At 37.6% G+C, this 26,972-nt stretch overlaps 2 protein-coding genes across 4 annotated transcripts in view; one reads left to right on the top strand and one right to left on the bottom strand.

Moving 5' to 3' along the window:
* The window catches only part of FASTKD1 (FASTK mitochondrial RNA regulator 1), a 35,317-nt gene extending 24,847 nt beyond the window's left edge, over positions 1-10,470 (top strand). For 2 of the 3 annotated variants that reach the window (XM_016200965.2, XM_016200890.2), the window contains exons 8-15: positions 175-661; positions 1,392-1,506; positions 5,662-5,790; positions 6,433-6,564; positions 6,935-7,048; positions 8,552-8,672; positions 9,306-9,420; positions 9,931-10,470. In XM_016200965.2, coding sequence (XP_016056451.2) covers positions 175-661; positions 1,392-1,506; positions 5,662-5,790; positions 6,433-6,564; positions 6,935-7,048; positions 8,552-8,672; positions 9,306-9,420; positions 9,931-10,026 — 1,309 coding nt within the window. In that variant the 3' untranslated portion in view covers positions 10,027-10,470. The remainder of the gene's footprint in view (positions 1-174; positions 662-1,391; positions 1,507-5,661; positions 5,791-6,432; positions 6,565-6,934; positions 7,049-8,551; positions 8,673-9,305; positions 9,421-9,930) is intronic. The other variant, XM_087819799.1, reaches the window with a different exon arrangement.
* A 3,400-nt stretch (positions 10,471-13,870) lies between these two features.
* On the bottom strand, positions 13,871-26,761 carry KLHL41 (kelch like family member 41). Its single transcript, XM_016200792.2, has 6 exons — positions 25,600-26,761; positions 22,572-22,729; positions 22,339-22,446; positions 19,686-19,871; positions 18,340-18,486; positions 13,871-14,215 (listed from the first exon to the last, which is right to left on the bottom strand). Exons 1-6 carry the CDS (start codon positions 26,707-26,709, stop codon positions 14,104-14,106), a joined length of 1,821 nt encoding a protein of 606 aa, XP_016056278.2. The 5' UTR covers positions 26,710-26,761; the 3' UTR covers positions 13,871-14,103.
* Between the last annotated feature and the right edge of the window lie 211 nt (positions 26,762-26,972).

Below are 26,972 nucleotides of genomic sequence, written 5' to 3' on the forward strand. Positions count from 1 at the left end.
TGGACCTGTCATCTTTGAATTAGTTAACACTTCTTAAATTAACTTGTATTTTAAGCTTGCCCCACCTATTAATTATAATAATAATTATATATTCATATTTTAACACATATATTTTGGCTTTTGTTACTGATGTATTAATTTTGTTCTTTTTACTTTCCCTCCCTTTCTTTATAGTTATTTGAAAATTAGTGTCAAACCTAGTGAGATTTCCATCCTGGTCTGTGCTATTTCTATGCTTCCATCTCCTCACCTAGATGAAGCGGGGATATCTCGAATTGAAGCAGTTTTACCACAGTGTAACCTAAATGACCTGAATAGTTTTGCCACATCTATTTTAAGATGGATTCAGTATGGTCATGTGTATCTGGATAATACTACTGGAAAACAGCTGACACTACTTCAAAAAGTAGCTCACTATGGTCATCAGAGACTACAAAAATACAACCATTTGAATCTGTTATGGGAAGAACTTAAATCTTTAAAAGGAGACTGGTTTTCTGAGACACTTCTTGAAGAAACAGTTGCTACTTTGCAGTGTTTGATGGATGAAATTAATTACACAAATGTTGTGGGAATTGCATCTTTTATTTCTAGAACTAACTACCTCAATACTTTGCTACTTGATAAGATAGCCTCAGTGGTCCTTCAGCAAATTGAAAAGGTGAAATTTAAATGTCCCATAGTTTTATATAGTTGTGAACTTATAAAAACAAATGTTTATCATAAGTACTTTGAGAACTTGACTGGAATTTGAAGTTTAAAAATTAAACTCTAGTTTTTGTTCAGCAATTTGTTGTTTCTGCCCCTAAACCCCTTTTTAAAAAAAATGTTTTTATTGATTTTAGGGAGAGAGGAAGGGGTAGGGAGAAAGATAGAAACATTGATGAGAGAGAAACATCAATCAGCTGCTTCCTGCACCATCTGGGGATCGAGCCTGCAACCTGGGCATGTGCCCTGACCAGCAGTCGAACTGGCGACCTCCTGATGCTTGAATGAAAAATGAATGAAAGAAAAATAAATTCTGATGATTATAAACTAAGAAACCACCTTAATTACATTATCAGTCTACAAAATGCACTGATATCATATAAGTTAGTGATACTATTTCCTATTCATTTTAATGACTAGTGAATTTCTGGAATAGGATTTCATACCTAACAAAATTACTTTGTAAATTACCTCATTTACTTTTTCTTTATTAACACTTAGAGTTACTAGAAATTAGTAGTGGGGTTAAATAGGTTATAACAAAGTGGAAAAATTAATACACAGAGTAATACATTTATCATTTAACTATAGGCATGTTAGAAAAATACTTGTACCCAAAATAATTAGGTTAAAATTTTGTTTTACTGAAGTTTAAAGTAAACATTTTTGTTCTGTTTATACAGATCCATCCTTTTGCAGTCTTTGCTATTATTCTTCCATTCAGCATCTTGAACTATGATCCACCTCAAAGGGATGAATTTTTTGGAGCTTGCATTCAACACCTTAATTCTTACTTAAGTAGGTATATTGAATGGTACTAACTTGAATGAATAAGTGGAAGGATAATGTTGCTGATATTTCTCATTTAAAGGGTAACCATAATAGCTGTGAGTTCTATACCTAAAAAAAGTTTGTATCCATTTTAGAAACTTTATTATTATGAAAAATGTCAAACTTATGGATAAAATTGAAAGAATGAACAAGGAACACCTATATACTCATTGGGTAGATTCAATAACCATTAACATTTTATCATATTTGCTTTATTGTTTGTTTCTCTTGCTCTTATTTTTTTCTGAGCCATTTCGAAATAAATTGCAGACATTGTTACCCTTCACCTCTAATTACCCAGGCATACACTTTCCTAAGAATAATGAACTTCTCCAATATCCTCATAATTCTGTTATCACACCTAAGAAAATTATTGGTCTCCTAGTATATAATACACACTTCATGTGTAAATCACCTTCATTATTCCCAGAATACAAAATACTGTGGTGGTTCACCCAGGATCCATTCAGGGGTCACTCACTGTGTGCCTGTTATCTCTTGGATCTCTTAGAGTCTAGAACATTCTCTGGGTTTTTGGTTTTGCTTTGGTTTTATTTTATGCTTCAGATTGATTTGGGACAAAGGTTTTTGTTTTTTCCTAATATTTTCTTACCAGAGCTTTCAAATATACAGAAAAATTGAAAGAAGAATATAACAAACATCTATGTACTGTATACCCACACTCTAGCTTTTGAATAATGATTAACCCATTGCCACATTTGCTGTGCATGTGTGTGCCTGCACGTGCGAGCACGTGTGTATGATGAACTGTTTGAAGGGTCAGCCCCAAATACTCGAGGTTTTAAGGACGTTCAGTATCACACTTAAAAAAATGAGCAAGTACCATCTATATACCACAATCAAATTTCCCAGGTCTCACCAAATTGCCTTTTATAAGTTTTTTTCTGTTGTTTTATATATGTGTGTGTGTGTGTGTGTGTGTGTGTGTGTGTGTATAATCTTTATAGATTTCAGAGAGAGGAAAGGAGAGGGAGAGAGAGAGAAACATCAATGACGAGAGAGTCATTGATCGGCTGCCTCCTGCATGCCCCCGACTGGGGATCGAGCCCACAACCCGGGCATGTGCCCTGATGGGAATCGGACAGTTATCTCCTGGATCCTAGGTCAATGCTCAACTACTGAGCCACGCCCTGCCGGGCAGCGTAGCCTATAACCCTTGTGTTTTTTTAACTGTCATGATTTTGATGGCTAACGACTTTTTCTTTTTTTGTGATTTTTTGTTTATTTTTGTTTAAAATATTACAGATGTCCCTTTTTCTCCCCAATGACCCGTTCCACCCCGTCCCTTCCCCCTCCCCAGTCCCTCTTCCCACCATTGTCCGTGTCCTTGGGTTGTGCATATATGCATATAAATTCTTTGGTTACTCTCTCCCCCTCCACCCCCCCTCCTCCCTCCCTCTGACATTCATCAGTCTGATCTATGCTTCCATGTCATTGAATCTATTCTGTTCATAAGTTTATTAAGTTCTTTAGATTCCACACATAAGCGAGATCATGTGATGTTTGTCTTTCTCTGCCTGGCTTATTTCACTTAGCATAATATTCTCTAGGTCCATCCATACTGTCCCAAAGGGTACGAGATCCTTCTTCTTTACAGCTGCGTAGTATTCCACGGTGTAAATGTCCCACAGCTTTTTTATCCATTCATCTACTGATGGGCACTTGGGCCCAGATCTTAGCTATTGTAAATTGTGCTGCTATGAACACAGGGGTGCATATATTCTTTCTGATTAATGTTTCAGGATTCTTAGGGTATATTCCTAGGAGTGGGATCACTGGGTCAAAAGGCAGTTCCGTTTTTAATTTTGCTTATAACAGTTTTTAAAGTAACCAATATGGAGTTGTTATGTCACTTTCTCCCTTTCTTTTTCCCCTTGGTATTATTATTTTTTATAAAAGAGATTGGCTATTTATTGTTGATTGTTCATGTTTTTGATTTGTCTGAATGCTTTCTGTTTAAACTTTGCTCCTTCATCTCCAATATTTCTAGTATTCTAGAAGTTAGGAATAGGTGCTTGATTAGATTCAGATTAAATATTTTTAGCAAAAATGCCTTGTATGTGGTACTGTGTACCTGATGTTTGTATCATATCTGGAGACATATAATATCTGATTCTTTCAATCAATTTTAATAGTTAAGCTGGTGTGAGACCAGTATAAATACATTAATTGTATCAGTATCATGCTCATAAATGTTGCTACATTTTTATGGAATCTGTAGGCCAGATAGTGTCTAATCATGTCTGATACTATTGTGTCTGCTAATAGACAAGTAAGATGGGACTGTGATATGTGTATGTTTATATATGAATGAGTGTATGCATGTGTGGCATTTATATATACCCTTTTTAGTAACTCAACTATATGTAGAAAGATGAGACTTGAAACTGAGACTTAAATATGCTCTCCTGGTTGTTCAGTCATGTTTCAGAAGGAAATGAAAGTACTTCTCTTCCCATATTGTCTAAATAAAGGCTTAGATATTAGAATTTCTTTTTAAATGAAGGGTATAAGAGAAGAAAGGTTGAGAACCACAGCTTTGATTTTTTTAAAGACTTTCTGAGAATGTTTGAAATTATTGGAGAACTTTATAAGACAATTTAAAATAACGAATGGAGCAATAATTTTCTTCATTTTGAATAAATGTTACTTTTGACAGATCAGTTTTGCTGGTGGAGATCATCACTATTTACCTCATTTATATTGATCTTGCTTTATTAAATAAACTCAGCAAGAAATCCAAAAGAAAATATATTTAATTTTTTTTGTACTTTGTAAAAATATTGCTGTAGTAGGGTGTTTTGGATGACTCCTTCCCTCTTATCAGAAATGTCTGTTGGCCCAGCTGGTCATGGCTCAGTGGTTGAGCATTGACCTAGGATCTAGGAGATTGCGGTTTGATTCCCGGTCAGGGCACGTGCCCAGGTTTTGGGCTTGATCCTCAGTTGGGGGCGTGCAGGAGGCAGCTGATCAATGATGACTCATCATTGATGTTTCAACTCCCTTTCTCCCTCTCCCTCTCTCTGAAATCAATAAAGATATTTAAAAAAAAAAATGTCTGTTGGATGAGGCAAATCAGCTAAATTATCTCAAGACTTACACTCTAGAATATGGACCATGCTGCTGGGTGACAGGTAAGGGAGGAGGCGTGAGGTCAGATCTGAACTTCATGCATGTCTGCACTCAGCCTGGAAATCTGAGATCCTACAGAGAAGCACAGTATAGCCGTCTAGGCTCCAAGCTGGGCTCTCCAGGTTAAATCTCACCCTCCACTTGCTAACTGTGTGACTTTGGGCAAGTCATTTAACTTCTCTGGATCTCTGTACATTCATTTATAAAGTGGAGATAGTAACTTGTTTCTACTGCACACTGAAGTGAGATTTAAATGAGTTAATATTTGTAAAGTGCTTACAGTGATGCCTAACACATTCAGAGCCCTAGTATATTATTATCATCAATACATAGAGACTGGGATCACTTCTCCTTTTTTTTAATATGTATATTTTTTATTGATTTTAGAGGAAGGGAGAAGGAGAGAGAGAAACATAAATGATGAGAGTCACTGATCGGCTGCCTCCTGCACGCCCCCTGCTGGGGATCGAGCCCGCAACCCGGGCATGTGCCCTGACTGGGAATCAAACCTCGATCTCCTGGATCCTAGGTCGACACTCAGCTGCTGAACTATACCAGCCGGGCACTTCTCCTTTTTATGTACACTATTGACCTTTGGTTTTGAATTCTTTTTCTTTTCAAGGCAATTAAAGAACTTTCTATGAAAGGGTAATAATAATAATGAAACATTCATATATCCTTAGCATATAGTATGAATTCACAAATTGCGTCACCCAAGGAATCAGTGCACAGATCAAGAAACAGAATATTACCACATTACCCTTCTTTCTGTCCCCCTTTCCTATTTTACCCCCGCCCACAGGTAACAACTTCACCACTGACAGTATTATAACAGTATAGATTAGTTTGGGCAAGTTTGTGTTTGTATCATTTTTAAAAAATTTGTTTTTACCTGAATAAAGTATGTGCTTATGTACATGTGAGGTGGCCATACATTATAATTTTTAAAAAATCTTAATTTTGTTTTAGGTATATTGGATCCTCTAATGTTAGTGTTTCTTGGTTTCTACTTGGCCACACTTGAATATTTTCCAGAAGATCTGCTAAAGACAATTTTTCACATCAAATTTTTAGGCAGATTGGATTCTCAACTTGAACGTATGTATCTACATTTTATTAAGTTATCATTTGTACTTTATATCCAAGTTACAGCTCTACCTATACCAAAGCATTTAAATGTTAGTTTTTTTGTTTGCTTATAGAAGTATTTTAGAAAGTTTGGAAAACACAGGAAATGTAAAACAAAATTTGGATTATTTATGCATTCACTTTTGTATATTTCCTTTAGTTATTGAACTGTATTTTGAATAATTTTTCATGCCATGAAATATTTTTGATGTCATGATTTTAATGTCTAATCTTTCATTATATGGATGTAATAAAGTTTACTTATCTTAGAGGTTGTTATTAGAAATAATGATTGTTGTACATGAATCATTGACCTCATTTTTGTTTCCTGCAGATAGAGTCCTAAATGTGGAATAATAGGTCAATGTAAATTCTTTGGTAGTATTTTTAAAAATGTATTAGCATTATTAATTGTGGAAACAATATAGCAATTGGTCCTAATCATGCCACTGAATGTAATAACTTAAAAACATGAAGCATGTGTGTGCAACTGAAATGATTTTGTGAGAATAAAAGTGTCAGCCAATAATGGGGACAAATGAATGTGAAAAAAATTATTGTCTTTGCTAGGTCTAAGCTATCAAAATCCATTAATATAGTTTTTTATTTCAGTTTTATGTGCATCTCTAAATATGAGGGTCCAGTTTCGTCTTATGGAATTAAATAGAGCAGTCTGCTTGGAATGCCCTGAGTATCAGATTCCGTGGTTTCATGATCGCTTCTGTCAACAACATTATAATAAAGGTTTGAGTTTTCTTTGGTCAGAAAGTGACGTTTAACTCTAAAGTAAATTATTAGGTAGTACATTGTTGTTATTTTTAAACCTAACCATGACACCAGACTTCGCAACAGTGCCATGACCTATTTAATGGAACCATTTTGTAGGTGAGATTTATGTTATAAGAATTTCTTAATATTTAGGACACTAAACCTCTTTTGGTAGAGAGCAAAGAACTTGTGTTACACTGAATTTAGTGTCATTGCATATGGTATTACATTGAAGCTCTTGTTGGAAATATTAATCTTTATTTTCCAGTATGTAGAATTGGATGATTTTTATTCAAAAACTGATTAACTTATTTTAACTGAACTAATTCTTTTTATTTTCATAAAGATATTGGCAGCCTGAATGGAGCACAGCAGCAGATTTATAAAATGTTAGCAGAGATATTAGGAGGAATCAATTGTGTAAAAGCCTCAGTTCTTACACCTTATTACCACACAATAGGTAAGTCTTTAATCATCTCATCTACTGGAATTTTAAAGAGAAGGTTTTTGAATTTTTCAAGTTATCTTGAAAATTTTCGGCCCTGGCCAGGTAGCTTAGTTGGTTAGAGCATTGTCCCAATGCACCAAGGTTGAAGGCTTGATCCCCGGTCAGGGTACATACAAGAATCAACCAATGAATGCATACATAAGTGAAACAAATCGATGTTTCTCTCTTTCCCTCCCTTCCTCTAAAAAAATAAAAAATTTCCAAAGACACAGAAGTAGAAAAGAACAGTGCAGTGAATCCTCAAGTTCCCATGACCCAGCTTTGAAAACCATCAGAGTTTTGCTATTCTTCAAAAAAATTCTTTTAAGGTCAGTATTTCACCAATTCTAAGTATAGAAAACTCAGATTTAGATTCATTGGGCATTTCTGGATCTTTCTGTCCTCTCCACTCAGTGTCCTGGAGTTAGGGAAATTATTTATGTCAATTTCATTATTTTAAATTCATCTCAAAAGCTAAGTTGGGTTATCAACCTGTATGAGGATTTTCATAGGTATGTGCTCAACTCTAGCCTGGTTAATCTTGTTTCTTAGTGGTGTAGTTGTAGAAGTCATTCTGCTTTAGTTCTGAATGACAAAGCTTGTAGGCTAGGTGATATTGGATGGCAATATAAGATTTTTTAAAAAATGGCTAAATTCAAGTGATAGGTGTAAATGAAAAGATGAAATTTTAAGAGGATTAACATAAATTTTCTCAAATTAGGGTTAGAAAGCATCTGCAAACATACAGGATATTTTAAAGGATTATAAACGTGATATAAACTAATAATGTAAATGGTTGCCAAAAAGCAAATAAACTGTATTAATAATAACAAGAAAGTTGGTCGTCTGTTTCCTGTCCTTAAGATATATCTTAGTATTGTATTACTGTTTCGAGTGTTGCATTTTATAAGAGACAGTGACAAGGCCTAGAAACAAAGGATCTAGAAATCCTGCCTTAGAAAGAAGTAGAGCCACCTAGCATGGCTTAGAGGTTAAGTGTCGACCTATGAAACAGGAAATTGCGGTTCTATTTCCCATCAGGGCACATACCTGGGTTTTGGGCTCGATCCCCAGTAGAGGGCTTGCAGGAGGCAGCTGATCAATGACTCTCTCATCATTGATGTTTCTATCTCCCTCTCCCTTCCTCTCTCTGAAATCAATAAAGACATATTTTTGAAAAAACAACAAAAAAACCTCTTTAATGTGATTCAGCCTAGACCAGTGCTTAAAATAGCCCCATGCTAAATATAGTTTAGTAATACTTGCTGGTTGATTTTTATTGATTGGTTTTCAGACAGAGATGCCGTTGAACCAGATCTTATAAAATAAGTTGGATAATTAGGGACATATATCATTCCTTTTTTGTATATGTATGTGTATACATATATGTATGTATATATCTTTAAAATATATCTTAAGTTTTTACCTGTATGACTTTACCTAATTCCTACTGTTGATTCCTGTACTTGCTTATAGATTTTGAGTGTATCTTGGATAAAAGAAAAAAACCTCTTTCTTATGGCAGTCATAATATAACTTTGGGAAAACTGCCAGAAACCCAAATAGTTGGATCAAGGCTGCCACCAGGAGCTGAAAGGTAACTTATTTTTTAGTTTCAGATTTTGTCATCTAAATGTTACATTTGGCATAATTTAATGAACTTATTTATCAAGGATTTATGGAGTTACAGTAGAATCTGCTTCTCATCTATCTCATGCATTCTGCCTCTGTACCTTTGCTTTTTCTCTGCTTTCTGCCTTAATGTCTGTCCTTCATTGTCTAAAGTCTAACGTCTCTCTAAAGTGCTAATCTTCTAGTTGACTTCAGCAGAAGCAAATAGTATCTTCTTTGGAGCTTCATACCTCCCTGCTTTTCTGATAACACTTAGCCACTTCTTACACTGCCATAAAACTATGTCACTTTATCTTTGTATCCCTCACAGTGCCTTCCTTACATATGATAGATGCATAATAAATATGTATTGGGCAAAGAAACAAATGGATGAAAGCATAGAGATATTTACCATAATTATTATGAATTCTGTAATTCTAACGAATAGGCTTAATTGGCATTAATTAATAGCTCAGGTAGAAAATAACTTGGTATACTCATTTATATTCATTGGGTTTTTGTTAGTTTATAAAGATACAGCCATGTTCCTGAAAGGCTTATAATTATTCAGTTTCTCATTTTGATTTTAGAAGTAAATATTTATTTTTATCTTATGTAGAATTGCTTTGGAATTTTTGGATTTAAGAGCTTTCTGTAGAAACATCCCTCATTTAAAAGGAAAATCTGCTATGAAGAAACGACATTTGGAAATTTTAGGCTATCGTGTAATTCAGGTATGAGATACTCATGTAAATCAGCCTTTAAAAAACCTAGAGACCCTTGCCTGTTCATGTGTTCTAGAATTATATCTTTTTAATATTTAAATAAAGTTATATTAAAATATCTGAAACCAAATATCCTCCATTTTTTTGGAAGAATAGTAAATAAAAATCATCATTACTTGTGTCTAAAAGATTTGTTGATTTGTACATTTGTCATACCAGAGGGATAGAGTTCTAAGAGAGAAAGAATGGAGGATGAATGTAGGAAAGGTACCTAGGAAAAACTGTCCATTGTTGGTATCATAGGAGCAGGAGAATGAAAGGAGCTGTGAGGCAGAAAAAGGTCTTCCAGGCCATCAGGAAGAAGGACCTACTTGGCTTCCAAAAAGGGTTCAAAGGCTATGCGTATGTAAACTAATTTCATAGGGTTTCTACAGCCATGCTCAGTAGTGCTTAGAAGTCTTCCTGATGTTTTTGTTGTTGCCTTAAAATTTCCACTCAAATACATTACTTATTTTACAGATCCCTCATTTCGAATGGAACTCTATGGCATTGTCAACAAAGGACGCTCGAATGGACTACCTGAGAGAACGTATATTTGGAGATGGCAAATCATGATAGTAGTTTTTATTTAAAATTATTTATCATGGTGTGTCACATATGAACTTATTTTAATTAAGTGGCCAGACTCAGTTAAATAATAGTATAGAATTGATTGGTTTTAAGGTCATTTGAATCAGTATTAAAATAAACAGACATTTTATAATAGAATACTCTCTTTACTATCTGGTTGGGAAATTGTTTAAAATTCTTAATATCAAAGATGTGTAGCTTTTAAAAAACTTAGTTTACAATTCATCTTTGAGTACATACTATGTGCCAGGAAGTGTTTTAGATACTGAGAACACAGCAGTGCATATATTGTATCTTTCAGGAGTGGAGTCAAACAAAGTGAATGAATAAAATATACCTTAGATGACATTAAGTGCTATGGAGAAAAATCAGAGGAAAGGATAGGAATATTGTGGGTGGGTGTAATTTTAAATAGGGTGATCTGGGAAAGACAAGGTTATCATTTGAGTAAAGACTAAGGAGATGAGGGTGTCTGGGGGTATACAGGCAGAGGGATGTGTAAGTGCAAAGGTCCTGAGGTAGGAATATGCCTGGCATGTTTGAAAATAACAAGGAACCTATTGTGGCTAGAGCAGAACAAATGGGTTGGAAGTATAGTAAGAGGTAGATAACAGAGTCAAATATATATGATCTCATGGCTACTCTGAGTGAGATGAGAGGCCATTGCAGAGTTTCTAGCAAAGGAATAAAGGATTCACATTTTAACTGGATCATTGCAGTAATCTAGACCAGAAATGAATGGTGGCCTGGAGACTAGTGACAGTGGACGTAATGAGAAGTGGTCAGATTTTTTAAAGTATTTTGAAGGCAGAAGCAACAGAATTTGCTCAATGATTGGATATGAGGTATGAAAAAAAGAGAGGGTCTAAGAATGATTCTGTTTTTGTCCTGAGCAATTGAAAAGACGTCAGTGTCATTGACTGAGATGGGGAAGTCATGGGGAGAGGAAGGTGGGAAGGGGGGCGGTGAGGAGCATGAGTTTTAGATATGTTGGCTTTGTGATGCCTTTTAAATATCTAAGTGGAGATATCAAATAGGCACTTCAATAAATGAGTTTGGAGGTCAGGGGAGAGGTGCAGTTTCCAGATATGAATTTGGAAGTTGTCAGCAGTATTTAATGTGATGAGACTAGAAGAAATCACTAAAAAGTGATTAGAGGAAAGTGTGAATGGAGGAGAGGCCTGAGGCCTGAGCTCCGTGTGCTCCAACATGAAGAGGCCAAGAAGCAGCAAAGGAGACTGGACAGGGTTGGCCAGTGAGGCAGGAGGAAAAGTCTAGGTAGGAATACTACTAGAAGTCAAGTAGAGAAAGCATTTCAAGGAGGAGGAAGTGAGCAGTTAGATCAGATGCTGCCGGTCGGTCAGGTAAGATGAGAACTGGGAAATATCCATTAAATTTAGCAACGTGAAATCCGCTGGTGCCCTGGCCTGTGTGGCCCAGTTGGGTGTCATCCCATGAGGTTGCCGGTTGGATTCCTGGCCAGGGTACATGCCCCGGTTTCGGGCTCCATCCCTGGTAGGGGGCCTGCAGGAAGCAGCCAATTGATGTTTCACACTCACACTAATGTTTCTCTCCCTCTCTCTCTAAAAATCAATAAAAAAATGTTAAAAAAATTCACTGGTAACTGTGAGAGTAGTTTTGATGAAGTGGCGAGTTTGAATGCCTGACTGGTTCAAGAGAAAGTGGGAGACAAGATTTTCTTATAAATGGAAGCAAAGAAATGGGGAGATATCTGAGGAGGAAGTGGACCAATCTTGACTTGGTCCGATCCTACAGATGCTGAGGAAGGAATAATGATTTTCTCTCTGTCTTGCAACGCATTTATTCAATAAAATAGTTACTAAGGGCCTGCTATGTGATGCGATCCTTAGCTCTTCTTTCAACAGTGATATATTTATGCTCAGCCGAAAGCCATAGTGTAACTACCCTCAGGCCAGCTGGTGGGAGATGCCGGTAATTGGCCATCTGAAATATGTTATCTTCTGACTCTGACCCTCTAAATTCATTCTGTCTCAAAAAAGTTGGTAGAGTGCCTTGAATCTTAAGTATAGCCTTAAAATATGTGTCCTGCATGTAATTTTGCTCCACCGATATTTAGTTTAGACTTAAAGTGCTTGTTTAAAATATCCAATTATTTTGCATGATGAGCTCTAGTTCTTAATGATTTTGCAAAATGTGTATTTCACAGAACCTTTTGTGGAAAAAAGAATCAGAACAGTAAGCAAATGAAAGATATCCCTCCTTACTTAGTTTCCCTAATTCTGAATTTCCTCATGACATTCATTTGTATTAGCTGTTACGCTAAATGTTAAGTGTTTATTATCCATTTAATGAATGTGTCCTGTTTCCCAAGCAAATGATTACCAGAACTAAACCCTTGAACAGGTTAAAATATTTTGCTATGTAACTTTTAGAATAAAATGATTAGACTGCTGAGGGTTATAATAAAAGGATAAAGGTTATAAATTGTATATAAATGGAAACCCAGATATTGTATATTTTGGACACATAGAAATCTTGATTAAATGACCCTGATACACCTTTCACTTATTGTTACACATAATCTGACTTCTCATGTACCACATCTCTTCTCCTTTCTCTAGCTTACCTGATTCAAATGATGTGTGTGTGTATTTGTATTTATGTATATTTTTGTTTGATGTTTTTTCTGTCTAAATAACAGATTGTTATAAACAAAAGCATTTTTTCATTAAGATATAATTCACATACCATAAAATCCACCCTTTTAAAGTGTACACTTCAGTGGTTTTTAGTACATTCACAAGATTGTGCAACCATTGTCACCACTCTCTAATTCCAAAACATATTCATTATCCCAAAGCATTATTTTTACAATTTAATCTCATGTCTACATAGTTCAGCACTCTCCCTGATCATAAAATATTCCAAATCAGCCCTAAGTCAGGTTTCTCAGAAAATAACATGTCAGGAGAGACGTCAAACACGTCTATGAAGGCACGTGAGACCCATAAGCAATGATTAGTTGATGACAGGAGAGAGTTGAATGTGATGGTTGTGGAGAGACCTACGAGTCAATTTACTATATATAGGGTCGGGCAAAAGTTGGTTTATGGTTGTGAATATGGAAAGTAATACAATAATTAATAAATAATAATACAAGAGTAAACTCTGTGTTTCTCATACAACTGTAAACCGACTTTTGCCCCACACTGTATACACTAAGAACAAACAGCTTGAATGTAAGGGTCTTATATCCCAGAAAATAGAATAATACAGTTACCTTTTTTAACAGAAATTTGCAAATAGCTCTTTCGTGGAAAGTACAGGTAAACCAATGAATGCGCACCCTCCTCCATACTACCCATTGGTCCCAACTTCTGCCTCAGCAGTTTAAGGACACTGTCCCACCCTCCCCCCGGGGATACTTTCCTTAATGGCTTGAAAACTGTGATTGGCTGGTTTGAAATGGAAAAATATTTAGATCACAAACTATAAACCAGTATGTGACAAAAAGAGTGGAGAAAAAGGCCACTTGAATTTGACTACTTAGTGACTTTCCCTTCAAATGAGACCCATTTATTACACTCTTTAAGTAGCATTTCCAGTCTCCTGGCATGTAATCTTTAATATTATGCACAGGAGTCTTGTCATATTTTGAAGCATGAGGGAATGTTTTCAATGTTTTAAACATTTTTAAGAATGTAAATGTACATATTTCATTCTCTAGTTTCATTTGTAATAGAAAACGTGTGTCAGGTTACCCTGACAATGCAAGTGAAAGGATTAGCAACTCAAATTTAAGAGCCTGCTTTACAATTGATGGAGTAAGAGATCTCAAAAGAAATAATCAGTTCAAGTTAATATTTAATTTCTCATTAGAAAATGGTTTTAAGCTCTGATCATTACATTGAAGATTCGGTGACTTTGAGGTTTTGATACCCACTGCTAACCTCTTGCACAGTAACTCAGTGAATACTTTCTACATGGATCTCTGTATAGGCTTTTAAAAAACAGAATAAACTAAAGTCCTGTTATCCAAACAAACCACTCCCAACCTATTATGTTTTTTCACCTTCTTGTTTATAGCTTAGACAGTTTGAAGAGATTTAATCGTGTTGCGAGGCAACTAGCTCCTGAAGCATAACGTATTTCCTTCAACATCCCAGCCCATTCCTTTTTATCATCTTCATACCTGGTGGAGAGAAGAAAAGTAATCAGTAAGCAGTTTTTAAGTAGATAGTTCTTTATGTGTTAAATATACAAATGTGGATCTTTGAGAAGCCCTACTGGCTCTCAGCCAGAGGAGGTTGCCCCTGACTGGTGTAGGATAATACTTGAATTCCTCCCAAAATATGCATACTTGGAATGAGCTATGCCTGAACAACTGCCACGGTATTTAACCTGGATGCTTAGGCAGGTAAGCCTTCTCTGGGAATCGGACTGTTCAGAGATGAGTAATATACAGTGGTCCCTCGGTTTTCGAATGTCATAGGTTCCGGAAGCCTGCTCGAGCTCTGAAAGGTTTGAAAACTGAGGGATCACAGCCAACAGCTGGGCCTCAGGGCCTTGCCCTCAGTGGAAGCCGTGGGGCAGGTTCAACTTCCGAGGCGAGTTCGAAAGCCGAAGCATTGCCTTCCTGGGTCACAGCGTTCGTAAACCGAAATGTTCGTCAACGGAGACATTCGAAAACCGAGGTACCACTGTAGAGGCATTAATCATTCACTTTTGGACTGATATATATGGCTGGTCTTTGTGAGTCAAGGCCAATAGACTCTACCTTAAGAGTAAGAACTGGGACGAGCAGGGACTGTCAGTTGCCTTGTTTATGATTTCAGCAGTTCTCTTACACTAGTGCTCAGCACAGAACCTGACACTAGTGGTTACTCCGTGAAAGTCTGTTTTCCCTCCCGTTTATTGTCCTGTGTGAGTACTACTCTCAGACTGCACTTGACATTAGGTAAGATCTGGTTGTCCCCTCTAAATATTCAGGATTATAAAGATACAGACAACTTGAGATCCTCCGCCTGGTGCCTGGAATGCTCTTCTCTCTTCGCATGAGAAACTCCTGCAGGCTGCCTTCTCTCAAACCTTTCCTGCCTTTGTCAAGCAGAGTTTGTTGTTCTCTCTTCATTTCTCACATTGCACTTTTTATGGTATCTATCATAGCAATTGCTCTCTTTTAATCCCCCCCATGTTTACGTCCTTAACAAGCTCAAGGGCATTTGAGGACAAATAATATATCTTATTCACCTTATTATCCTCCCTCCTCCAGAAGATATCATTACTTGGCACAAAGAAATACCCCAGCCTGGCTGCTGTGGCCCAGCAGTTGAGCACTGACCTAGGATCCAGGAGGTCACAGTTGGATTCCCCGTCAGGGCCCATGCCCGGGTTGTGGGCTTGATCCCCAGTAGGGGGCGTGCAGGAGGCAGCCGGTCAATGACTCATCATTGATGTCTCTATCTCTGTCTCTCCCTCTCCCTTCCTCTCTCTGAAATCAATATAAAAAGGCATATTTTTAAAAAAATACCCCAAATCATTCTATGATGAATGAATGAGATTTAAAATAATTTTAAAATTGGTTGATATCTATGTAAGATATGCACTATCTCACTTGATTTCTTTAATGGTCCAAATTTAATTCTCAACAGTTGTACTGTGCACTGAGTCATATTTATGTAGAGAAAAGTAGACAAGAAATATTTTACTACTAATAAAGGGAAGAACCTTTATTTAAACAAAATTTGGGGCAGCAAATTGAGAGAGAGTGGTTTTAAATGACCTAATGAAAAAGTGACCACATTTAAGCAACAGGTTGAGGTAAATGAGGCTTAAAAGGTTTGCTTCCTGGCAGTTATATTTTTACTTTTAGCTTGGCCAACCCTAAATAATGCAATGATTTCAAGAAAAAATAGAAGAATGGATTTTCTTTTTTTACACATCACAGTAGAGGGTCCATAGATTTAGAATGCTGTACACTGATAGTTTTCATCTCTTTTTTACATCTCTGCATGTGTGAATAGAACTTCTCCAGGAAGTTGAGGGCAAGTGGGCAGCCGCTATTCTACAGATCACTGGCTTTCAACGAAGTCACACAGATTGCTGGGCCCCACCTCCAGGCTCTCAGGAGGTCTGAGGTGAGCCTGATAATTTGCATCTTGGACAAATACCCAGGTGCTGCCTGTGCTGCTTTGGGAACCACTCAGATCACCGGCTCTCAAATTTGACTGCACATTGGAACCACTTGGAAACATTGAAAGTACTGGTGGCTGGATTCCACCCTGAAGATTGAATTAATTGGTATTGGAGTATGGCCTGGGCATGAGGATTTTTAAAAAGTTCCCCAAGTGATTCTAATACACACCACGGTTTGAGAATCACTGTTCTAGATTTTATTACCCAAATGGAAAATATCAGTACCTAAATTTAAAGTTTTTCATATAATGGTGAATGCCCCTCTTGCCTTTCCCCAATCCAGTGGCTCCCAAACGTGTAGGCACACTAGAACCACCCGGGAACTTTTTGAAAGTTTCAAAGCCCAGGCCATACCTGAGACCAATTAAATCCAATCAATAGAGGTGTGACCGAGTGTGAGTATTTTTTGAAGCTCCCTAGTTGATTCCAGTGAACAAGGAAGTTTGGGAACCACTGCCCTAATTGTAAAGTAAGCCATAATGGGAGAAGATCCCTCTTTCAGGCTCCCCTCAGCAATACAAGGCTACGTTTAGCAGGAGATGCTGTACTTTGCTGCCTGCAGCTTCCTCTGTCTGAAGCAGCTTGGCTTTTGACCACCGTTAGGAACCAGAGTGGCTCATGGGGAGTTCAGCTTGCGACAGCACCCTTCCTTAACAGCAGTAGCTGCATGTTAGAATCGCCTGGGGAGGTTTAGGAAATAGTGATGCCCAGGCCCTACCTCCAGAAATTCGGATTTCATTGTTCTGTATTAAGGCCCAGGTACTGGTATATTTTAAAAGCATCCCAGGTGATTTTAATGTGCAGCCAGGGTTGAGAATCACTACCAATTCAGTGTTGAGTCCTATCCCTGTTTTCCCAAACCCCTAACCTTCCATCCCCCCATTCTTTCATCCATTTTTCTGTTGCTGCCAGACTCTCCCCATCGCACCCTCCTGCTAAGTCTAGTCTCTTTCCTTCCTGGAAATCTCCAGTTTCTTTCCCTTCCTCCTCCTTTTTTGGGGAAAGAGAAGAGTAATAGTTAACTTCCTCTTATATCCACTTTATTCTTGCTCTCTACACAGCCGGTTACTGTTACAACAACATAAAGAAATGATGGATGCACAAATTTATTGTTCCGTTACGCTACTGGCCTGTTCACTTTCAGGCTTAGAGATAAGCCTTCGCTGACCGCTCTTCCAAAGATGTATGTATAAACTTAAATATGCAAGCAAATCACCCGGAATCTTGTTATAATGCATTATTCTGATTAAGTCTGGGGTGGGGCCTGGGAGTCTCCATTTCTAAGAAGCTCCCAGGAGTTGCCAAAACTGAGTACCAAGGCTCTGGACAATCTGGTGATAGGCCAGGTAAGGGCATCCAGACTTGGGAGTAGGGCCTGGCCTTTCAGCTGAGAGGGAAAGCCTGAGCTTGGCAGTTTCTGGATGGGTACACAGCATGAACTCACTAATGCTCACCTCAGGCAGCTGTGATCGATTCCACAGTGCCTGGGCTGAAGGCAGTAGGTGCCATTCGGCAGCACCTGGTTTCCCGAAGGTGATCAGTCATCTCTGCACTATACACCCTGCCCCTGACTTATATGACTCTTCATGACACAACTTACAGTTATCTGGGAGGTAAAATGGATGTCTACTTTTTACTTTTTTCTTTTAAAAAAAGCTTTTGTAACAGAATCTCAAAAATTATGTAAAACCATATAAGTTGGATTTAAAATAGAATTAATGAATTTATGGAAAACTCAAGAGGTTAAATATTTCTTCAGAACTCTGTTTTCTTAGGAAGTTAAAGCACTCTCTGGTAGAAAGGTAGGTGGCTTGGAAATAGCCTTTGCTCTTTGGCTGCCTAGAGCATTGCACTTTCAGAGCAGGAATAGAGCTTAAAGGATCAACGGTCCATTCCTCACTTAACTGATTAAGAAACAGGCCCACATAAGTTCTTTCCCAAGCTCACAGCTGATTAAAAGCAGTAGCACGTGCAAAAGTTCAGTTAGGTTCTGAGTCTACCACCAATAAGTAGCTTACATGTTGGGAAAACCTGGCTTACTATTTACTTAAAAATTGTTTATCAGTTATCCTTTATCTGATTTGAAACCTGGTTCAGTAAATTGGAGTGGAGGAAACTTACTTCCATATGTCATTGACTTCAGTGGGTGCAAACTCTTTGGACTCCAGCTGAATCATGGCAAAGCCACTGATGGCATACAGGGACCCAGCCAGACTGACCAAACTGATGGAACTTCTTTCCTGGGGAAATTCAGGCATTGCTTCCCATCTGGAATTATTGAAAAGGCAGTCAATGTAAAGCTTAAAGAAATGCCAAGTATATTTACTGAACCATTATAGGGAATTATGATAAAGAAATTCAAGTAGCAAAGGCACCCAAAATTAGATTAAATTTGCTACTAGAAAATATCTAAATAGTATTCCTTTCTTTGAAAGATGTAACCAGATTAGATATAAAGTTCTCAATATGACAATCCTAATTATAAAAATAATATATGTATAGTGTAGAAAATCTGGAAAATATAGAATGATATCGAAGAAAACAAATATCCCCTATGATCATACCCTCCAGACATAATCATAAGCCACATTTTGGTGTAATTTTGTTACTTTTATAAAAGCATACATTTAAATACAAACATCCATTCATACATACATGAACAAAACTAAGAAAATATTTACAATTTTGTGTGCTGCTTCTTTAACTTCTATGTCATAAGGTTACCCCCATGTTATAGTTTTCAAAAACATGATTTTTAATGATTGTTTAAGTCCTATTCATAGAAGTTCCTTGTAATTTTCAGATACTAGAGTCTATTTGCAATCAGGTATACATTTCTTTAAAAAATAATAATACTCTAATTTTTCGTTATTGCTAAACTAGGGTATAAAAACTATATACTCATCCAGATGTGTGAGCTCAAGAATTTAAAAAGACTAATTTTATATAAGTATTTGTCAAACCTTTTCACATTAACTTTAAGCCAATAAAAGCTTAAAAGTGAAAAATTTAAGAATATTATAAAGAGCATAAAGGAATTAAACTTCGGAAGCATTCATGCTTTACAAATATCACAAGCTAAGGTGGAGGTCTTTTCATCCTTAAAGAAACCACCTATTTCAAATGAAAGAGTTCTATAGAGACGTGTATCCACCTACGTGTATGTAATTATTCAGAAGTGCTACCTTTGCATGACTAAATTCACAAAGTTAGTAACAAGTACCAATTAAGCACTCCCACATTTCTTTGAGGGTAATGGTTCCAAATTACAAATACATGTAATCAGCAAAATGTTAGGCATTTTACACCCAGTAACAGGAAAAGAAACCTAGGTGAAGATATTTCCTCTTTAATCCTTACCTTCCTGTCCTCTTCTCCCCATGTAATTAGAAAGCTTAATATTTATCTGAAGTTAAAATTTAAAATGTATGGTGATTCATATGCTAACGTGAAGTATAGTAACTCACTTATTGGTTGTGAGGTCAAAAGCTTCAACGGAAGCGGAAAGACCATCTTCAGTGACACCTCCTGCAATCACAATTTTGCCTTTGTGGATCGCCACTCCGAACATCGAACGCGGGGTTTTCATTGGGGGCATATCTTTCCAGTCTCCTTTTTTCGGGTTGTAGATAAACACCCTGTTTGTACACTTCCTATAAACATAAAAGACAAAAAAAAATGGTCCTTTTAGAACCTTTCTTTTTTGAAAGAAGTAACTTCATCAGTCATCTAGCTTTGCTTCTCATACAAAACATGTAGCACAGCAGAGGATCAGAAAAAAACCTAAGTGCTCTTTATTTTATTTATTTTTTCCTTTTTATTGAATTTATTGGGGTGACACTGGTTAACTCCAAAGTACTCGTAATCTGAACATATGCCACCAAGCAAAGGACAATTTCAAATGTGAGGACCAAACCCATTTTATAACTTAATTATACTATTGGAAGGTAGGGGTGCCTTTACTCTTGGCAACTGCCTAGCAACCCACACAGAGTAGATTTTAATCCTGTTACTAAATTCAATGGAAGACACAAATAGAGTAAAAATAAATCATACACCCTTTATTGTGCCTCAGGAACAAAAAATGTTGTTTATTTATTTCATAATCTGAATATCCTAGGAATGAATCAGTTAACTTAAAAGATAATTAGGTGAGGCTGTGCCTATTTTAAATTTACGTAACATGATGGCTCATTTCATTTTAGTCTACCATTAATATACCAATGCATTTTAAGAATTCTGAGGCTATAGAGTAGACAACTAGTCATCTGAGTTGATGAGTAATGATAACAGTTTTATATACTAATTGCTACCAGAAAAACTTGGACTCATCTGAATTCTTCTTCTTAGTATGTTCCTTATGTTTCCTTAAAGTTACCCATGATTCACTGGTGGGAGTTCAGAATTCCAAATAATAATTGATTAACTGGATATATTTGGTAAAGCCAAAAAGCAAACAAACAAAACCCCAACTTTTTGTGAGAACAGTTTTTCCTTTAGTCTTATAAAAGACCAGATACCTGAAGTAGAAGCATTTCCTCTAATATCTGACTACTAGTATTAATTAAGACTTCGTGATTAGAACATGATACAGAGTCATGCTCTTCACGTTCAGGGGTGATAAGGAGTGCAATTCAGGGCTTGCTTTCAGATAATGAGTCATTTCAAAGTTTTTGACTTTGGCATTTGTCAAGCGATACCTTGGTTAATCATACTCTCAAGATTAATATATTCTTACTGACAAGACCTGTGTGCTTCTTATTGACATATCAATTTCCTGGTTACTAATACTACTTAGAGGAAACAATCTAAGTCATTTGGCAGGGTCATTATGTTTCCAAAATTAGAAGCTGCTTAATAGATTTTCCATTTTGTTTACTCAGGAAAAAAATGCCCAAAGTAAGATTTTTTTTTGAGCTACAGAACTTTTATTTCACATGTAGTGGGTTTGACATTTAATCTTGGACAGAAATTTTGGGTCATCCAAGTAAGATTTTACATCTACTGGGTTTATAATATGGTCTTCCTTTAATATTCACTTGATGGTAATAGCTGGGATTAAGAAGGATTTTAAAATTTCAGAATGTTACCTCTGACTATAAAATGATTATATGAAAACTCATTGCTTTTTCAATCACATTTTATATGCTATACTTGTCATTTTAATTGAGTACTAACCATTAACTCCAGGACCTAGAATTCTTTACTTCTAGCACATTTCCATATTTTACTCTCATTTCCTGTTTTGCCCTTGTAATTCTTAATTCCAGCTCCCTTTCCAGGATTGGATATCTCTATTAATTAAACAAGCTGGACAAATGATGACAAGCTAAATTAGTTTTCAGGGGCAGGAAATTAGTTCTCACTATTTAGAGAGAAAACCTTCATTTTACCAGACAGGCTACTAGCTTAGCTGACTGACTTCTAGAGTACTCTGATTCAGTTCTCCCTCTGAGTTGTGCGACATTTTCCCTCATTACCTATGCCTTGAGAAGTACCTAGGAAGCAAGTTAGTTTTATATATGACACTTCATCCTGTTTTTCTCATGAGCGACTGGGCACCAGTGAGCACACCAGGGTTAAATATTTAGAATATCACCTCTGTCCAGGAGTAAGTAAATGAAACATTGCTGAAAAATAGCTGCCCTATTTTCAGTCACCATGGTTTTCAGTTTTAAACTCACCTATCTAAATAAGTTCTCTCTTATGAATGTAAGGTACAAATTCATAATATTTGTTATGCATTGTTAGTAGTTATATTTTAAATTCCAAATTAAAGAGATACACTTAGTTTTTATCTACTTATGGCTAAATGAATTAAAAAATGCCATTGGCTTTAATATAGTAAAATATAATTATAAATTAGTTAAATAAAATACTTGATTATGCTCCTGAATGCTGTTTTTCTACTGTAAGGATGCTTATGTTGGGGGTATTATGAAATCATTTATAATATATGCCAATAACTTTTCAAAAATTTATTTTAAAATTTTATTTCCAAAGACTTACAGATGAGAACCAAGTGCTATTTCAGTATGTAGATTCACGTGTAAAGAGGACGGAAGCCTGTGATAAAAAACCACTTGGCTATAAAGCGCCAGGAGAGTTCGTGGTACTCACTTGTCATCTGTCTTTCCTCCAAGACAATAGATCATCCCCTTATGGGAAACCACATTATGGCCATAGACTTTGATAGGAAGTTTCTTCACCTCATTCCATTTTGCAGCCCTAAAATCAGAAGATGATAGGATTTATTTACATGCTTTCAGTAAATTCCAGGTTCTAAAAATATGAATGTTCTAGGCACTCATATACACGAATGCGTGGGAAATGGGAATGTCATGCCAACTTACACAGGATCGTAGCACAGCGCTGAGTCCAGCGAAGCCTCCGTTTGAAGGTCTTTGCCTGCGACTACATAGATTTTGTCATCTGCCTCTCCCAGACCGAAGAGACACCTCGCTGAAGGCAGAGGCGGAAGCCCAACCCACTCAGATGCTACGGTATCAAGCTGGAAGAAAAAGGATATGAGGAGAGGTGGAACTTGTTAGAAAAAAGTTACAGAAGTGCCAGAAAGTATGCTATACGTTGTGTTGCTTAGAATCATTGAGACAGTCAAAGATCTCTCAAATAAAATAAAACTATAATAAAAAAATATTATATTTTACCTAGAAAAAAATGAGAAAAATCTACTTGACTTAACAAAAGAATGGAAAGTACCAAAATGTGTAGGCCTTCAAGAAAGGAAAGACTCAAATACAGTCATCAGAGGTTGGTTAGAACTGTGCAGTTTCTTGTCAGACTTTCTGCCCATGCTGCCTTGTTCAGGTTTGGACAAGGAATCATAATACTTTTAGGACAGTGGGGAAAGAAAGGATTTCACTGCAGGGAGGGTCACAGTATGTGAGTGATGCCCACATGCTATATTTAACATGCTCCTCAAGCTGGCATCCAGGACAGCTGGACCTGTCGCTCAGTCCACAGACAACTGGAATGTTAGGCAGGATCTTCTTTCCTCCCCAAATTTTTAGGTTTGCTTCATTTCTTTATGAGATAGGCAGGTGTTACAGCCTATAACCACCTAGCCCTTTGTTGAGAGTCAATTGAAACACCCTTCTCTCTCTTTTTTAATTGATTTGAGATTTGTTGTTCCACTTATTTATGCATTCATCAGTTGATTTTTATATGTGCCCTGACTGGGGATTGAACCAGAAACCTTGGCATATCAGGCCAACACTCTAACCAACTGAGCTACCCAGCCAGGGCCTACCCTTCTCTTTTTAAAAAATTTATATTAGGAAGTAACTTTGCTTATTTTTGCTACTGTCATTTCTGCAAGCCTAAGACCGCCCCCTAAGTGCCCATGCCCCAGGGTAGGTGAGCCTGGTATGTCTGGCATCAGTTGCAGCTTACCATTACTATTACAACTTACTATCAGTAATTTTAAGATTTTCCACTTTGCATTTAGGACACCAAGGCCCAAGAACACTGCTCTTTGAAGGCAGTGCAGTCACAGACTTGCTACTAGAGAAGGAAAAGAATAAAACCCTGAGTAACTGGACACCAAGGACAGAGGCAGACACTAAAGGCTGTGGCACAGCGAGGGGTCCCTGTGGAAGCCTATCTGTGCCTGCTCTAGTGACCTTGGGTAAAGCAAAGCGCTCATTAGGCCTAGATGACACCAGTGGTTTAATCCCCACATGTGCATCGTTAGTTTGCATTTACTAACTTTGCTATCTAGATTGTGATTGCTAATGTTTTCTTTTAAAATATGTCTTTATCGATTTCAGAGCGAGGAAGGGAGAAGGAAAGAGAGAGATAGAAACATCAATGAGAGTCACCGATCGGCTGCCTCCTGCACGCTCCCTGCTGGGGATCGAGCCTGCAACCTGGGCATGGCCCTGACCAGGAACGAACCTGGATCTCCTGGATCCTAGGTCAACGCTCAACCGCTGAGACATGCTTGGCCGGGCAGATAATTTTTTTTACAATGCGAAGACTTCTAACTAAAAACTTCATAGGAAGAAAAATCAATTAGAATTCCATTTAAGTTCATCTGTACATCCCCTAGGGCAGTGGTTTCATGCATCAGGATCACCTAGGGGGCCCACCCTCCAGTTTCTGTCCATAGGTCTGGGTGTGATGATCGGATGTTTTTATCCTGGCATCTTGTTCTACTATTTGTGCCTTCTAAAGGACCAAGGCATGGCAGGGAGCTAACCCTTCCAACTTTGTATAACTGTTTTTTGTGGCTATAAAAACATCAAGCATGTTTCTTGAACCAGAAATGAGAGGCTATGTCAATAAAAGTAAGAGTATTAACAGGATGGAAGAGAATAACGATAAGGCTGTATGTATTCCTGGATCTATGATTTCTAGGTATCTGTCTGTGTTTTGATGTTATTTTTACTTCCTAGATATAATTATTGCCTTTTAAATTGAATTTTCCCTTTTTGAAATTTATCTGAATTTAAAATTAGGGTTTAGGAAATTTTCTGGCCAGCATTCAAATACTTAGGATTACAGCTTCTATTTGACTTTTATATTTCATAGCAAACATTCTTTGGTGGAACTTTGAAAATTAAGAAGCATGATTAACATGTATTATTACATTTTTCAAGATTAGAAAAAGCTGGTTAAGTGTATTTTGTGAATGCACAATATTCACACACTTTGAGAGTACAGTTACTGTGGTATGACATTCTACACTTACTTATCTCTGGCCTTTCCAACTCAAGCGCCCAGAAATCCCAGGCCATGGCTAGGTCTGACCGAAACGAACTCTGAGCTAGCTGTAAGCTCTAAAGTACTGGCATTGGCATTACTGAAGATAAAGGAGAAGCCACGGATTCCTTCATAAACTGATCAAGTAGAATGCGTTGATAATATGAAACAAGCTTCCTTCAAACAAACTAAAGAGTCTATTAGTTTTAGATTTGTTTTCTAGGAAACTTCTGTGTTTTCACAAAACAGATTAAATTGTAACAATGTCTAAGTAAAACTCTGACCTAAATAAAAGTGATCATTTGTCATACATAAAAAATTATTGTAAATAACAATTTCTAAATACTGTTAATTCAAAGTAGTGACACTTGAGCAGTTTTTTTCTAGAAGGCAATTCAAAGTATGAAATATGTTTACAAGTTCTTTTCATTTTCAACCAAGTTATATTACAGGCGGTAACCATAAATAAGAGATGAAATGCTACCTCCAAGAACTTCAGATCAGTTCGAGGAAACTTGGAAAAAGGTAGAAAACCTGTCCGAGTGTAGCTCCTTTGGACTGGGCGAGGGCATCAAGCAGAGTCAAGCGCAAGTGGCCTGGGTGCTGAGTAACCACCTTTCCTTTCTGTCTCCACTTGTATAAAAACAGCCTCCTTACCTGGAAGAAGTACGACTGCAGAGGCTGATCCTTGTTTTCTTCATCCACGTAGAGCCCTCCTACCACGTACACCTGATTTTGTTGGGTCACGATGCTGGAATGGTTTCTGGGGATCTGCTCGGCCAGCGCCGTAAGGTAGCATTCGTTTTCTGTGGGATCATAGGCCACCGCGGCTGTGTCGTTCACCAGCAGGATGAGGTCCTTGACAAACATCCCATGCCTGGGAATGTCATTCAGGTAGCCGGGGAGTAGGTCTTCGTCGCCCACATCTCCATTCATCTCTCCAGCCCCGGCCTTCTCTGCGCTCGTGCTGGGTTCCGGGAGTTTGCCTGCGAAAGCATCTTTGAGAACTTTGATTTTTTTCTGGAGTTCCGGGTTGCTCTTAATTATATCATCTTTCTCAACGTGATCTTTAAAATATTTTTCTGTCATAAGGCGAAAACGGATACAATCGAACACTTCGCTAAGGCTTTTGACCCTGTTCTCTTTGTCCGTTCGCACCCATTTCATCACCGCCTCGAACACCGCTTCTTCCTTTTCTATGTTGAGGCTGTCGTTCGAAATGACCGAGATCAGCTCCTGTGGGGACAGCTGCATGAAGTCCTCTTCCTTACAGATCTGCACAAAGCGATCGGACACAAACTCCCGGGCAGAGATGGCCAGCCTCGGGCAGTCAAGGAGAAGTCCTAATCTGAGGATGGCCAGACAGTTGCCAGGAGCCAGTCTTTTCTGAAGATAAGACACACAGACGGTGAACACGGAGGGGACCTGAAAGCGGCTGGCCAGAGCAAAAATATCCTGCACGTTCCCGTCGTTGAGGTCGATGCTGGCGGAGTAGAGGTACTTGATGATTAAGTCCAGCACAGCCGGGTCCACGTTATCCAGGACTACCTCCTTTTTCTTCGCCTCATCGATTTCAGATAAAAAATACTCACGGAAGTAAGGACTACAAGCCGACAAAATCAATCTGTGGCAAGGGATGCTTTTGTCACCAGCTTTTAGCGTGCAATCGATGAACTTTTTCTCATCCAGGAGATCTTTTAGACCGTCCTGAAGAAGGGTGGATTGGTAAAGCCGCAGCTCCTCTGCGAGTTCCCGCTGGGATTCCATTTTGTGAGTGACCTGGGTAAGGAAGGGGACACTGAAGGCCTTAGCTCCTCGCAGCACACAGGTCTAGCTGTAAAAAGGCAGATCAGTGTGCTTTGCCCAGCTTGAAGCCTCTGCAATTTAATCCCACCGGCTAAATATAGATCCCAACTCTAACAACGGGAATTTAGGAGAGCTGATTTGGAAAGAAGAGTTGTTCTTGCAGCTGTTATAGATGGAAAGGAACAACTGAAACTTTTTGTCACTAAGGAAACAGCTCAGAAATA

This window comes from Miniopterus natalensis, chromosome 8 (assembly GCF_054644295.1).
Source record: "Miniopterus natalensis isolate mMinNat1 chromosome 8, mMinNat1.hap1, whole genome shotgun sequence".
Taxonomy (NCBI): Eukaryota; Metazoa; Chordata; class Mammalia; order Chiroptera; family Miniopteridae; genus Miniopterus; species Miniopterus natalensis.

What these genes read in the sequence shown, in the direction of transcription:
- KLHL41 (XM_016200792.2), bottom strand. Translation starts at nt 26,709, where the DNA reads ATGGAATCCCAGCGGGAACTCGCAGAGGAGCTGCGGCTTTACCAATCC. An exon ending in TTTGACCTCACAACCAATAA is followed by an intron (nt 18,487 to 19,685) that starts GTGAGTTACTAT and finishes CAATAATTCCAG; the next exon opens with ATGGGAAGCAATGCCTGAAT. An exon ending in GAAGTCAATGACATATGGAA is followed by an intron (nt 14,216 to 18,339) that starts GTAAGTTTCCTC and finishes TCTCTCCACCAG; the next exon opens with GTATGAAGATGATAAAAAGG.